The sequence below is a fragment of the Nelumbo nucifera genome, chromosome 1, assembly GCF_055504915.1.
Source record: "Nelumbo nucifera cultivar China Antique chromosome 1, China Antique-T2T, whole genome shotgun sequence".
Lineage (NCBI taxonomy): Eukaryota > Viridiplantae > Streptophyta > Magnoliopsida > Proteales > Nelumbonaceae > Nelumbo > Nelumbo nucifera.
Genome location: NC_142649.1, coordinates 169,396,814 through 169,412,044, shown reverse-complemented (window position 1 = coordinate 169,412,044; position 15,231 = coordinate 169,396,814). Strand labels below are relative to the sequence as shown.

General features: G+C 38.3%; 1 protein-coding gene across 6 annotated transcripts in view; it reads left to right on the top strand.

Annotated features, from left to right (window-relative positions):
* The window catches only part of LOC104596541 (ARM repeat superfamily protein), a 128,971-nt gene that overhangs the window by 97,053 nt on the left and 16,687 nt on the right, over nucleotides 1-15,231 (top strand). For 3 of the 6 annotated variants that reach the window (XM_088895180.1, XM_088895182.1, XM_088895179.1), the window contains exons 19-31: nucleotides 3,050-3,137; nucleotides 3,248-3,313; nucleotides 3,400-3,459; nucleotides 4,092-4,178; nucleotides 4,276-4,462; nucleotides 5,397-5,440; nucleotides 5,526-5,657; nucleotides 5,830-5,961; nucleotides 6,061-6,113; nucleotides 6,232-6,280; nucleotides 9,512-9,570; nucleotides 9,793-9,929; nucleotides 10,015-10,178. In XM_088895180.1, the coding sequence (XP_088751306.1) occupies nucleotides 3,050-3,137; nucleotides 3,248-3,313; nucleotides 3,400-3,459; nucleotides 4,092-4,178; nucleotides 4,276-4,462; nucleotides 5,397-5,440; nucleotides 5,526-5,657; nucleotides 5,830-5,961; nucleotides 6,061-6,113; nucleotides 6,232-6,280; nucleotides 9,512-9,570; nucleotides 9,793-9,929; nucleotides 10,015-10,178 (1,258 nt within the window). The remainder of the gene's footprint in view (nucleotides 1-3,049; nucleotides 3,138-3,247; nucleotides 3,314-3,399; nucleotides 3,460-4,091; nucleotides 4,179-4,275; nucleotides 4,463-5,396; nucleotides 5,441-5,525; nucleotides 5,658-5,829; nucleotides 5,962-6,060; nucleotides 6,114-6,231; nucleotides 6,281-9,511; nucleotides 9,571-9,792; nucleotides 9,930-10,014; nucleotides 10,179-15,231) is intronic. The other 3 variants (XM_010257745.3, XM_010257744.3, XM_088895181.1) reach the window with 2 other exon arrangements.

The following is a 15,231-nucleotide window of genomic DNA, read 5'->3' as shown; positions in this document are numbered from 1 at the left end:
AAAGATAGATCCACACCCCCACTCATTTCATTCGTAATTGAGGAAACACTGGATGCAGCAGAATCTTCACCACTCATGATTTCAGATTCAAAACAACACTCTTAAAGGGGGTACACAGCCTTAAAAAAAATTCTAACACTGAGGGAGAAAGGAAACTCCTTTTTTCTTCGGAAACACACCTCTTTTCTGTAAAACACAGGTGCTGTTACAGCATTAACAGGTCAGCCCTTGACCTACAGAATCAACACAGGTGTTGCCACAGTGCGTACAGGTAATCTCTTGACCTACGCATCAACAGGAAAGCTATTACAGCAAGTATAGGTCACTTTCTGACCTTCAGTTCACCATAAAAGCTGTTGTTGCAGCACACAAAAGGTCTTCACGACCTACAGTTTTACAGGGATCAGCTGACCCCACAAAAAAGGAAAGAAAGAGGTGCTGATCACCTCACATCCAATCAGCAGACCTAGTACAGGTTCTGCCCTGGCACATGACCAGAAAAAAGGAGGAGAGGGAGAAAAATTACTTCAGTGCATGAGATCTTCGATCAGCCGAACAGTAGATGAGGGCGGCAGATCTGGAAATCTGGTGTGAAGAACTGTTCACTCGACTTCTCCTTTCAGATCTGATAGTCCCGCTCTGATACCATGTTATTACAGGAGAGAAGAATGGAAGAAGAGAGAAGAGTGAGAGAGAAGAGAGAACTGAGAGCCAAAAGTGCTGCTGGCGGCGCCAGCTTTTGATATATATACTAGGGCGACACAACATAAAAAAATAAGAGGAAATTACAAGACTACCCCTGTGGTACTATACTTAGATGAATAACAGTCTTTTAACAAAAACTATGGCATAGAACACAGTAGTATAGGGGATCTACATGCCTCTTCTTGGTAGTTTTCCCTTGTAAGGCATTCCCCGGGCTGTTGTCCACACTCCACGCCATAAAAGATGCTAGACGGGATGGGGATCCCAAAGCTCTTTATGTAGAAAAGGGCTATTAGTTAGTGGTATCAATATGATATGCCCCATATCAGGTGTATCATATTGTATCTTTTGGGTCCTGATACACCTGTTTCCAGGTGTTTCGGGACCCCACTCTTTTTCAATAAAAAGCATGTTTTCCCCAAAACCTAAATTTTGAAAAAAAAAAACTGAAAAAAAAGAGTTTCTGTGTGTTTCTAATTTCTGATACGCCTCTGCCAATACACAGAGGCAATATCAAAATTTTGAACCATGGTCACGGATTCTTTGGCGAACTTTGCTTGTGATTCTCTTGTTAATAGTTGTTTTGATAGTAGGCTTATGTTACCACGTTCTGCTAGTTCTTGTTTTATGGATGATTTACTTTTTCTTTCTAGGATTAGGATTGGATAATTTCTGTATTTTGGGGATGAGGATCTTTGGCCAGTTATTGATGTACTCAGGTTTGGGGCAAGGTGGGCTAGGTACTCCCCTATACTGTTTATTTTGTTATTGATGATTTTGATAAAATTTTGTGGCCACCCCTCCACCTGGAGTAAAGTTTGGGGTTAAAAAGAAAAAAAAAAATGTACCAGGTACAGGTGGGCTGCCCAACATTTTTACGGAAAAGAAATGGCTGGACAAGGTTCTGGGTATGAAACTTGCACTAAAAATTGAAATGTCTGACAGGAAATAGCCACCAAGAACAGGTATTTGGGTATTGTAGCTAGGAAAAATAGTCCTGCAATTAGTCTCACTGTCTACAAATGCCTGTCTTCTCCAAAAATCAGCATGATGGATTCTTTAAAGATGACGAACAAAGAACAGCTGATTCAAAGATCTTCAGACAATTTAGCAGGCTGAAACTACTTACCTTAAAAAAGAAAGTTATGTAAATTTGTGCTTTTGTACTTTTGAAGTATCACTCTTAACAGATTTCTAGTTGTTATTGGAACATTTTGTGTTTTTGATCCTCAATACCTGAGTAGTGATTAAACCTTTTTTTGGCAAAAGGAATACCTGACTAAATTTTATTGCTCTAATTTTGTATTCTTTGCTACTTCTTGTCTTTTTCCATATTTTAAGAAGGTAAAGTAAAGTGTATCAAAGCTCAAAATTGTAATAGAATGTATATATATTCAACTATGATTTTTTTTTTTTTATCAGTGAATATTCAGATTTATTAAATCAAAGTCAAAGATAGTACAACTTAGGGAGAGGCACGAGATGCTACCTCCCCTTTAGTTAAAGAACATAACAAAGGAAGATGAAAATTACAATGAAACCCGAGTAGCCCCTTGTTTAGCAAGGTAATCAGCCAAGGCTTTAGCCGATCTACCCAGCCACTGAACTCTAACTGTCATGCCCCTCAATAGCCATTTGACCTTTTTTAAAATATCCTTAAAGTTCCAAGTGACAGTACCCGGGTCAGCCAACCATCTACCACCTTGGAGTCTCCTTCAATTATTAATTCAACTATGATTTAGTATTCTGTGTTTCATCACTGTCTTTTTTTTCTATATTTTGAAAATGCAAATTAAATTGTAATGCTCAAAAGTGTGACAGGATGCATTTATTTGATTCATATATAACAAGATGTCATCTTTTGCTTAATCATTGTATGTCCCTGCTTTATAGAAGCTTCTTTAATGTATGCAGAAAACACCATTTGACATCAGGGTTTCTATACCATAAGCCCAAATAGAAGTGCCGAACTCCTAATGCAAGAATAAGTAATCTGCTCTTTCAGTTGTCTCTTGACATAAAGCACAATTTAAATCCAAAATTCCTCTAGTGTGTTTGTCCAAACTCCACACCATGAAGGCCACCTTTGACAGGGAATAAGACACTAAAATTTTAAAGTCCACAACCTCCTAGAAAGAAATCTAGTTGTAAAACAATCAGATGGATCCAGGCCCAGATTCGGGTGTCTCCTTGATGTAGTACAAATGAAGAACCTTGGAGTTTCAACACTAGATCATCCAGTTCCCTACTTCCCAATTTTTGTTGCTTCATTGTTATTGTTACTGTATTGTTGTGCGTTTAGACAGCTGAAGTATTGTTACTAGTTTACTGCCTGACCTTTCAGCAATGTTCCACTAACTCCTAGTTCAAAGCGTTCTGAACTTCTAGTTGATCAGCGAGATAGCATTGTTCTTACCCCTAAAAATGTGCAGGTACTGGATCTAGCTTTGCTTGTCTCTTCTCACTGTAATTCATGATTTTTTTTTTCTTGAACAATATTATCATGTAAGGATGCTCTTTTTTTTTTTGCCTTGAAATACAGGCATTGAGGACTCTCTTCAACATAGCTCATCGATTACATAATGTGTTGGGCCCATCATGGATTTTGGTATTTTAATTTTCCTTTACATATTTGTTGTGTAGATTATGAAGTTTGTGTTCACATGTTAAATATTTGAAGGCAATTATTTGTAGGTTCTGGAAACCCTAGCTGCTCTAGATCGAGCAATCCATTCACCACATGCAACCACACAGGTAATCCTTCTTAATGCATTGTTTGTCCATTATGAATTATGCAACTTTACCATAGACTCATGTTCAGTGCCTGACATGAATACAAAGTTTCAGATATGTTCTAAAGTGGGAATATGGCTCTTCTAATGTGGTGAATAGAAGAGAAGAAAATAGAAAGAAGTCCGATGGGAGAAAATTAGTTTCTTTCGTCCAGTCAGCATTACTCATAGGAGAACTGACTCTTAATTGAATCGATTTAAATTACATGAATTGCATAAATCATAAGATTCATGAAACAAACCATAGGATTCAAACAAAAATCTAAAGTTCAAATAAAAACACTTGGGATTCATGATTCAAATTGTGAATCATATTGTAAATGATAAGATTTTGGCAACATCAGCTAGCCCTTACTGCCCATTATTTTATTACCATCTTCCTTCAAGCTATTCACAAACTTTCTTCTTGGGTAATCGCCCCTCAAAAGAGTTGGTGTTCACTCGCCAGCACATCAGCCATATGGCATTGGTTGATATGTGACCAAATAAAAGTTTCCACTCCCCAATCAGTGTCACACATACAGACATACTAGAAAGTATTAATCTATTTAGTTTGTTTCAGTAGCTTATGCATTTTGCCTTTACTGTATGCAGGAAGTTTCTACTGCTGTTCCAAAGCTTACAAGAGAAATTTCTGGCCAATATAGTGACTTCAACATTCTTTCTTCTTTAAATTCCCAAGTGAGCAAGGAAACCTAAGTCCTCGTTTTCTTTTTCTTTTTCTTTTATTTGGCATGCTTTAGCCTGCATATTCTAACAAATTATTTTTTTTGGGAAGCTGTTTGAGAGCTCAGCACTGATGCACATATCTGCAGTTAAGTCACTTCTTTCTGCACTACATCAGTTATCAAGTCAATGCATGCCTGGAAATTCAAGTAGTTTTTCACAAACATCAAATCAGCAAATTGGAAGCATTAGCTTTTGTGTGGAAAGGATGGTATCGATACTTGTAAATAACCTTCACAGTACGTCTTCAAGTTCTAGTTTTTTTTATGAGTTTATTAATTATGTGTTTCCTTTTTAGATATCATGATGTTCTCATCTGTTCTGGTAACTAAAGCATATGGAATTTCTAATAATTGTTGCCCAACTTTCTCCTTGCATTGAATTTGGAGCTTCATCTTCTACCTTTATTCTGGCACCCTTAGTGGTCTAAGCTGTCTGTCAGGGACTAAAAACCTGGTTGCAGGGTGGGGTACAGTTTCTTTCTTCTGCTGCATATGCCATTAAATTATCTAAGAATCTTCTAACAAATATTTAATTAGATATATCATTTTGGCCTAAGTGTGAAAAGTGTTTCTTTCTTTCTTGATATCGCTGAGATTGTACAGAAATGTTTTTCAGTATCTGAATTAAGCAGCTCTACAATTTGTCATATTCATAGAAACAGCTAGAAATACTAGAACAGTGAGAGTGCACAGCCTGATTTCAGTTAGTCAAATGAATGATTTAAGCCTTTTTTTTTAACAAAGGAAAAATAAGTCTATCTTATAGATGGATTAATAAAGGAGAATTTTTCCTATAAAATTCTTCTACTTTCACATCAATGAAAAAATTCTCTAGTTTCATGAAAAGCATATCTCCAGCACGTTTTCCTTTCCTAAGAAGTCTAAGATTCCATTCTCCTATTACATTGAGAGTCTTACTAGACATATCCAAGACAAGCCTGTCTCAACTTCATCTGCCATCTTATGGAATGCTTTCCATATCTAGATTCCCTTTGGTTTCATTCTTCTATTTATTGCTCTGAACTTACTTCTCTGGCTTTTGAATATAAAATAGTTTTCTATTCATATTTTATCCTTAAATTTCATAAAACAAGGATGTTTTATGATGTTTCAGTGTAGGCTTATGATTGTTTTTTTTTTCCATATTCTGAGTTATTTCATAATTTACCAGGAGCAGAGCCCCTGTGGGATCAAATTGTTGGCCATCTTCTTGAGGTTATCACGAGTATGATTTTCATTGGTTGAAATGCAGTTGTGGTGTTTACATCTTTCTTTGACATCAAAAGAATAAACTTTGCAGCTTGCAGATAATTCTAATCAGAATCTGCGAAATATGGCACTTGATGCATTAGATCAATCAATTTGTGCTGTTCTAGGATCTGATCACTTTCAACGCTTTACGCTTCCTGATGACCATCTTGAAAATTACCAGGTGAATACAATAATGGTTTCATTTTGAGTTTCATGGCCTCGTGTAGTTGGAGTAAGGCACTGTTGTTGCTGTTAATGCTTTTTTTTATGCTGTTGTATTTGGGTTATATAGGAGCTAGGTTTTAACTTGGGTATGCATTATGTTGTTCATTTTTGTTCTTTCTTTGCTTCAGATGGAGAACCCAGACACCGAACTAGGATTATTTGAATGTGCTGTCATATCCCCATTAAGGTTTCTCTACGTTTCTAGTCAAAATATTGATGTCCGTGCTGGATCATTGAAAATTTTGTTGCATGTTCTAGAGGTAATTTAGATATCTAATAGAGGATTAAATTTTATTAATATTTTCTCATGTAATTGACTTTGGTACTGTCTTTTCTTTCCTATACAAAATTGCTCTTAGAGACATGGGGAGAAGTTATACCATAGTTGGCCAAGTATTCTCGAAATGTTGAGGTCTGTTTTATACTGATTCAACTTTTGAGGTTCTGTTTTGACCTTATCTTTTCTCCCCCTGGTTTGATTGGACCTAGTTATATTTATTCTTGTTTTCCTTTTTTCCCTTTGCTGTCAGGTCTGTTGTCAATGCAGCAGAGAAGGATCTTATTTCATTGGGTTTTCAGGTAGGAATGAATTGTTTTAGTTTTAAATGAGTTGAAAAAAAAAAGATAAGGAAAACAAGATATTATTGGTTTCCAGAAATGTTGCCCCTTATATTATGTCAAAATCATAATAAAAGTACTCATCTTCTATTTTCTCTCTGTTTCTTTCTTTCTTACTTTTGTTTTTGGGGGGAGAACCAATGCGAAAAGATATTTTCCAATTATCGCACCTTAATATATTTTTTTAGATGGGAACACCCTAATACATTTTTAACAAAAAAAAAAGAATAGGAGAAGTTATGTATAAGAGCATTCAAGGTTGACATCAGTGGAAAACTTGAAATTTTTCAAAATAGAGGAATAATAGCATAGGGTTGATATCTTAGTGTTCCCTAGGAGCTTTCTGGAGTTCTTGGTGGTGGAGTCATGCTGATCAAACCATGCCGTGATCAAGAGCAGATATGGGATGCATATCAACAACTGGGATACAAATTCAATGATCAAGGATCACCCTTGTGTCCCTCTGGAAAGTCACCAATTTTGTTCTTTGTTCAGCTTGTTAGGTAAAAATGCCATGTCTAGAGTAAATTTTCCAGAAGAGTTGTGGTGGTGGGGAACATGCCCCTGAGCTAAAGATTTCCTAGGCCCTTGCCTATATCCAATCTCCATTCTTAGCCTGCTGTTTCCTTTATTAGTCATGATTGCACCTGCCTACTACTCTTTGGATTTAGGCTTTCTATAGACCCAAGGGCCTTCTTGTAGATTTTTTCTGTACTCTCCTAGTAAGATTTTCATTCTCCTTGGGGTTCAAACACTAGGATTTGGACATTTTTGAGCCTGATATATCATTCTCTCCTGCCTTCTTGATCTGTGTGCTCCATAGTTGTAGTCCTCCTAGCTTCTTTTTAATGTGGTTTGGAAGGCCCAATTTTCCTCAGGATTATAGCCTTGATCCTACTTCAGAGGAAAAAAAAAAGAGCAAAAGAAACGGCAAGACTTTCTTCTGTACTAAACACATATTTCATTATTATGTATTTGATCACTTTCAAAGGTTTGGGCATTAGGCAGTAAAAGAAATAAAAGGAGGCCAAGATTTTTTACAATGCTAGAAAATAGGAGGGGGCAGAGAGGGGTAAGGGATTACAAAATGAGTGCAAATAATTATTAGTGAAGTGGTGTTATATCATGTACAAACTAAAAAAAAGGGGAAAAAACTATTTAATGTTTGTGTTGCAACACCTTCTAAATGATATGACCATGTTAACATGCATTTGTGAGGACTATAAACCAGAAAATGACAAACAGAGAACAAGAGGCCATTTGATAAAAACTGAATGACTTGTTGCATGTATTTTTAGTGAATAAGTCTTAAAAGACAAAAGAATAAGTCATCCAATTCAGCCACTTCAGCCATTACCAAACAGTTCCTACGAAGAAACAAGGTCTAACATAGTTTGTCTTGGTAGCTTACATCCAAGGGAGACAAAAGTAATCCATCACAATAAAACTGAAGAATACATATCTATGAGCAGAGCCAACTTCTCCATCCTCTCAAACTCACTCTCTAAATCCTAATCTAACCCAACTGATGACTTAAATAAGCTTTATATCTAATTAAATCAGAATTACAACCAGGCCCCTTTTTGACTGATAAACATAAACTCACTAAATGAGAAACAAAATTGGGAATATATTTTTATGGCCTCCAAAAACCTCCCTCAAGAAAAACCAAAATACAAGAAAATATAAACATATCCCTCTACATCCTCCCTCAAAATCAAGATAGGAAAACCAGCTTGAGCTTGCTAAATAAAAGAATACCAAAGTAGTTTCCAAGAAAACAGTATGCTGTGGGAAACCAAACTGTAGGAGGCCCCTGAAACTGGAGTCAGTAGTCAGAAAGCCAACATAAAACAGTCAACAAGTGCTAGTCGATGGAATAGGGAGGAAATTTGAACCACCGTAATCTAACCAAAAGCAACTGAAGATAAGGTGATCACAAATCGGGAAGACTATCAGAATCGCCAATCTTGCATCAATAGAAAATCATGTCAAAAGTGAAGATACCAGAAGCACATCTAGGTCAAAATGAAACAAATCCCAGATCATCAAATTATAGATGGCTAGCCGAAAAGCTAGATGAAAACTGATGGTAGTAGCTTCACATGGCAAACCAGAACAGCGTATTGGACCTGATTGGAACTTTTGAAGATATTAGAAATGTAACAAATCAAACCATCACTAGTTGGAAATCAATAGTAACCAAAGCTGATAATCTGAGTGAAACGACAAGGAAGCAAACTATGTAATCATTGTAATAATGATTTCACATGAGAGCCCACTTCATCATTTCATTGGGCGTCATTACTAGATCTCATAAATCCATACGAAGGGATTGAGCCAGGTCAATCCCAAAAGGAACTCCCAGTATCTTACAACATGATTGATATTGCAGAAAATATCATTAGAACCTCGGCATTTCATCAAACACCTATTGGTACCACATTCTATACTAAACATAACAGTCTCAAAATGTGAGAAACCACTCAAAAATTTTGAGAAATCCAAATCAGCAAGTGATGAAAACTGCATAGCAGAACTTCAAAATCACATAATATTAACTCATGGAACATCATCAGAGTAATTTCACTTTTCTTTTGCTTCATAGAACCAAATTAACAGACCTTATTCTTGCTATATTTATTAAGAAATCAGAAAGTATAGGTCTGTGTAAAATATCTTATATGGCATCTTAGGTTGATTGAACACAGCGGTAGACAAAGTAAATGAGATCAAACCCCAGATTAGATGCAGATAGCTTATAAAGCCTGGGAAATCTAGGTCCTGTTAAAATTCAAAAAAGAAGATTAATGGTGCCAAAAAAAACTAGCCATTCAGATTTTAGAAAACTGAGAAACTCTAGGACCTCTGCTTCCCACATAATGGCATAAACAAGAATCCAGAGAATTGCAGATTTATTTTTCTTTAATAGATCAGGAATCTGGTTATTGTTCTTATTTGAGTGCTGTTCAGACTCCTTGAATCATCCTGTCAGGTATCTTAGATCTGTTGTTTCTGATCTTATTCTCAAACTAGACTAAATAAAGGACAAAATTTTCTGTGTCTTCTAATACTCTACAGAATCAACAGCACATTAGTTCCTTGATAATCTTTTCTTTGAATTCATTTGGGGTTCAGATGCTTAAATTGTACTTCACTTTTGAATTACTTTTAGCATGTTTTCTTTTGCAGAGCCTACGTGTTATTATGAATGACGAGCTCTCAACCATACCTGCAAACTGCCTCGATGTGTAAGATTCCGCATCTCCATCTGTAGATTAGGTTCTCTTTGTTGTTATTTTTTTTTTCTAGTGAGCATTTTTTGCACCCAGTGTTAATAGAAGAATTATAGTGCTAAAGGATTACAGTAGTCTTGTTTGTAATGATAAACTACTGTGGGCCTTATGGTTTTTAGATATTGGTTAAACTACATAACACTATGCTCATGTGAAGTCACCTGTTGGCTGTTGCAGATGTATAGAAGTTACAGGAGCTTACAGTGCACAAAAGACAGAATTGAACATAAGCTTGACAGCAGTAGGCCTCCTCTGGACCACAACTGATTTTATTGCCAAAGGACTCCAGGTGCAAGCTGGAGAGAAGGACTTAGGTTATTGTTGCTACTGTCTCTTTTGTCATTTTTCTTGACTTTCCTTTGGTGTTGTGCCTTTAGTATTAAGTTGCTTATGTTACAGGAATGCTTGATATACAATTTACTCCAAGGAAGATAGACTCTGAAAATATGGAAGGACAGGTTCCCTTGATAAATGCAGTTGATTGTGACAAGTTGCTATTTTCGGTTTTCTCTTTACTTCAAAAGCTTGGAGCTGATGAGAGACCAGAGGTCGGAACTTTTCATGTAGTGAACAGATCCTCAATTTTTTTAGCAAATAGTAAAATCTGGGATTTATACATGCAAACAACTGCAATATAGTGAACCCAATTTCATTTAGGCATTTAACCAATTGATAAAAGAATATACACAGCAGTGTTGTCAAAGCATCTACACTACATCTTGCTATTGTGATATGTCATATTGCATGGGAAATGATTAGGTGTTGATGTTCAAATAGTAAAAGGAAGGAGAAGGCTTCTCCTGCCTCACTCATTGCCGGAGTACATGATGATTATTAAACGTAAAACCATGTTGTGTGTCTTTACAGTTATAGGATTAGTGGGTTTGGCCATGAGTGAAGAGTCTAGTTGGATTATTTTTGTGAACCTAATTGAATTCTAGGTTGAGGAAGAACGAGGATAAAGGAAAGGGAGGAGTGAGACCTGGAACGGCTCCTTCCTCAATGAGTAGGGCAGAACTACTTTGGGAAGCAAATTTGTTGTTAAAGATTGAGTTACCTTGTTGCCAAAATCAGTAAAACCAGGTTTCTTATTTGGGGCTTCCAATTGGGGCTAGGGCTGCTGCTGCTTCAACTTGGCAACCTGTGCTAGATAGAATTGATCAAAGTGTTCTTTCTAACTTTCCGATTTACTACCTCTCTTTGTTGAAGGCTCCAGCAGCTGTGGTAGGGGAGATTGAAAGAATTCAAAAGGAATTTTTGCCAAGTGGGAAGTGGTGTGCAAGCCTAAAAAGGAAAGGGATCTTGGGGTGAGAAGGGTGGGGGTTTTCAACAAAGCTTTGTTGAGGAAGTGGGTGTGGAGGTTGGTGAATTTTGTGTGGGATTCAAAGGAAGTGAGACATTTGTATGGAGTTTGTGTATGGAAAGGGATTGTTGAGCAGGAGAAGAAGGAGAAGAAGGGAAGAAGAAGGAAGAAGAAGAAGAAGAAGAAGAAGAGGCTACAGAGTTAAGGCCTCAAAAACTTAGCTTCAAACGAGTGAAGCTTTGCATTTATACTATTCTGGCCATACATAACAATATGTCTACAGAATTACAAAAATACCCCTGTGGGTACTAAGTCTGTGAACAGTACATGTAATACACCTGTTAACACTCTCCCTCAAGTTGGGGCATAGATATCAATCATGCCCAACTTGTCACAGAGACCTTGATGTCTGGAGTGGTTTAGCCCTTTTGTAAATAAGTCTGCTAGTTGGTCTTCAGAGCTGATGTATGGAGTGCATACTTCGCCTGTGATGATTTTCTCTCTGATAAAATGCTTGTCAACTTCAATGTGCTTTGTTCTGTCATGTAGTATCGGGTTGGCAGCGATACTGATAGATGCCTTGTTGTCACAAAGTAGAGTCATGGGTATACCAACTGGAAAACCCAACTCTCCCAATAGATTCTTTATCCACATACCTTCGGCTACTCCATGTGCCATTGCACGGTACTCAGCTTCAGCACTGGATCTAGCTACCACGGTTTGCTTCTTACTCCTCCAAGTAACAAGGTTCCCTCCTACAAAGGTGCAGTAACCACTAGTAGACCTTCTGTCACTTTGAGATCCAACCCAATCTGCATCTGTGTAAATTTCAACCCTCAAGTGTCCATGTTTTTGGAATAATAAACCAGCACCCGGGAACTTCTTAAGATACCGAAGTACTCTCTCTGTTGCTTCAAGATGGGTGGACCTAGGTGCATGCATGAATTGACTGAGGACACCAACAGCATATGCTATGTCTAGACGAGTCATAGAGAGGTACAACAATCTTCCTACAAGCCTCTGAAATTGCTTCACATCCTTAAGAGGTTCACCTTGGCTATCACTTAACTTATGGTTGGGGTCAATGGGAGAGTCAGCTGGTTTAACCCCAATCTTTCCAGTGTCCTTAAGCAAGTCTAGGACATATTTCCTTTGGGAGATGAAGATACCCTTTTTTGATCGGGCAACCTCAATTCCAAGGAAGTATTTGGTAGGTCCTAGATCTTTCACTTCAAACTGAGTGGCAAGGAAGCCCTTCAAACTTTGAATTTCATCCTCCCAGTCACTAGTAACAATTATGTCATCCACATATACTTTTCACATTGTGCATTCTGATGTGTGGGGCCCTGTTACTTTACCTTCTGAGAGTGGCTACAAGTACTTCATTACCTTCATTGACGATTATTCCAGATACACTTGGGTATATCCAATGCAAACCCATGAGGAAGTACCAAAAATTATCCAAGATTTTCAGCGGATGGTCTTCACCCAATTTCAAACCGAGATTCAAATATTCCAGTCAGACAATGCAAAAGAGTTTGAAACAGACATTGACATTGAGTTCTACAATGCTTGCTTGCCTACAATGCTTGCTTAACTGACACGTTTGACAAGAAAAATTAGAAACAGACATTGACTTACACAGTTCTGGGAAAACCAATTTCAAGGTCTCAAAAGACAAATGACCCAGACGACAGTGCCACAAATACATTTTACTCTTTCTGAACTGACTCATAGACTCTATAACATGAAGACCAGCCGTATTCTCCAGCATGTAGAGTCCATCAACCATACGTCCCCTACCAATCGTCCTCCCCGAGGCCAGATCCTGAATCACACAATAGGTAGGGAAAAAAGTCACAGAACAGTTCAAGGAATTTGTAACACTACTGACTGAGAACAAATTCATAAGGAATTTTGGAACATGAAGAACATCAGAAAGAGTAAGGCCGAGGGGAAGAGAGAGAGTTCCTTGACCAGCTATGGAAGTGTATGATCCATCAGCTAGTCTCACTTTCTCTTTCGGAAAGAGGGCGATAAGTTTGAAAGTAAGAGGACATACCAATCATGTGTTTTGATGCTCCATAATCGATGATCCATGGAGAGTCAAGGTTGTGTGAGGCAGCATGGAAAGCTGTGGCAGGATTACCTGATATGGATGCAAAAGAGGTGGTGGGAGGAGCATCCATCTGGCGAATTGCTCTACCATAAAGCTCCAAATGGTCACGGAAGGAGTTTACAATATCCTCCCTTGGGTCTGATCCAGAGTAGCTGTGTTGGCTATGTGGTGTTTGAGGCACAGTAGAAGTGGAGGACTGATTCTCCCGAGTAACCATATTTGCCATGTGGTGTTTCTTGGTACCTTGTTGCCCGGGTCTTCTAATTACATCTGAGCCTTGCTTCATAGGTAAATCCTGAGCCCACTTTGGTTTCCCATGGAGATCCCAACAAGTATCTTTGGTGTGTCGGGGCTTCTGACAATTAGTGCACCACAATCTTTCCTTATTCATGATTCTAGGTTTAGAAGTACTCAAAAACACAGGCACACTGCCTTACAGAGCTGTTACAGTCCACAACTAGGCATTTGCTGATTTTCAGTTTCACAGAGAACCAAACACAAACACTGCAGCTGCAGTACTAGGATGTATGACCTACACTGTGTAGGAGTCCACAGAACAATATACGAACTGCTCTTGCAGTGTAACCAGGTCTGAATGATCTACAGTTTTGCAACTTCAATACAGCTTCTCAACCAAGAGAAAAAAAAAAAAAAAAAACTCAGTAGAAACAGCAATACAAGTGGTGGTGCACCACACCTAATCGGCTGATATCCACTTTCCAGGACAGCCGAACAGTCACTTAGGGTCTAGGGTTCAACCACAGTCTCTTGGAGAGTTGAATAGAGCAACATACAATCGAAGGAAGGGGAACAGTCCCTACACAGATTTTGGGACATTAACAGTCGTGCAAGAAGAGAGCCATAAACAGGAAAAAAAGTTTCAGTCCCTATGTCACCCGAACTGTGAATAGGTAGAACAGTCATGGATTTGAACTTCTCTTCAGGTCAGAACCTTCCTTCGAACATCTGGGATGGATTTCCATAGACTTCTTAGCCAAGCAACACCAGCTACCAGCACCTAAGGCTGGAAGTTGAACAGTCAGTAGCAGAACCCTTTTTTCTGCGCCAGGAAGTTGAACAGTCAGCTTTCATGTAGCAGAACCCAACTCGACAGTGGAGGCAATCCGCAGCACTAGAGAATGCTTCCTCTCATTGTCTTCGAGCATTAGGACTATAGCTTCTACGCAGCAGTGGAGAGAGACCTCAGCTGGTTGTTTTCCAGGCCTGGACAGTCCTGCTCTGATACCATGTTGAGCAGGAGAAGAAGGAGAAGAAGAAGGGAAGAAGGAAGAAGAAGAAGAAGAAGAAGAAGAAGAGGCTACAGAGTTAAGGCCTCAAAAACTTAGCTTCAGACGAGTGAAGCTTTGCATTTATACTATTCTGGCCATACATAACAATATGTATACAGAATTACAAAAATACCCCTGCGGGTACTAAGTCTGTGAACAGTACATGTAATACACCTGTTAACAGGGATAATGTGTTTCAACTCTCTGATGGTTCCTCATTATTCTTGGAGGGTGGGAAGGGGGTCTAGCATTATGTTTTGGGAGGATGATTGGTCTTGAATTGGGAAGTTTTGTGTGTTATGTCCAAGGCTGTACAGGTTGGGTCGGAAGGGAGTGCCTATTTCTGAATGTTATGAAGTTTCAAATGGTTCTGTGGTGTGGATTCCAAACTTTAGAAGACCTCTCCTCAACTGGGAGTTGGAGGAATGTGTGGAGCTGCCACCAAAATTGCAGCCTCTGGAAGTTAACCCGTCAGGTGATGACATCAGATGGTGGAAGGAGTGCAAGGATGAAAAATTTACAGTCAAGTCAATGTACTCTATTCTGATCAGAAATATGGTGGAAGCCGATCCAATTCAGGGAGTGGGGGAAACCAATGCCCCCAAGAGTGGAAGCCTTTACCTGGCTGTTAGCAGTAGAAGATCAAGACTGTAATCAGTCTTGAATCCTAATAGGTTTTAGGTTTACAAAATAGAAGAAAAGTGAGAGAAAGAAGAGAGAATAGAAGAGGAACAGGAGAACACAAGTGGTTGAAAGGAGGAACAGATTCTAACAGATCTGCCGCCGCCACTTTCTTATTATTTATAGGTTATGTTTAGTACACAATGGAAAGGACACATCTGCCCTTAGTACTTACATAATAAATAAAGTAAATAAAGCTGAAATAAATAACAACTGAATTAACA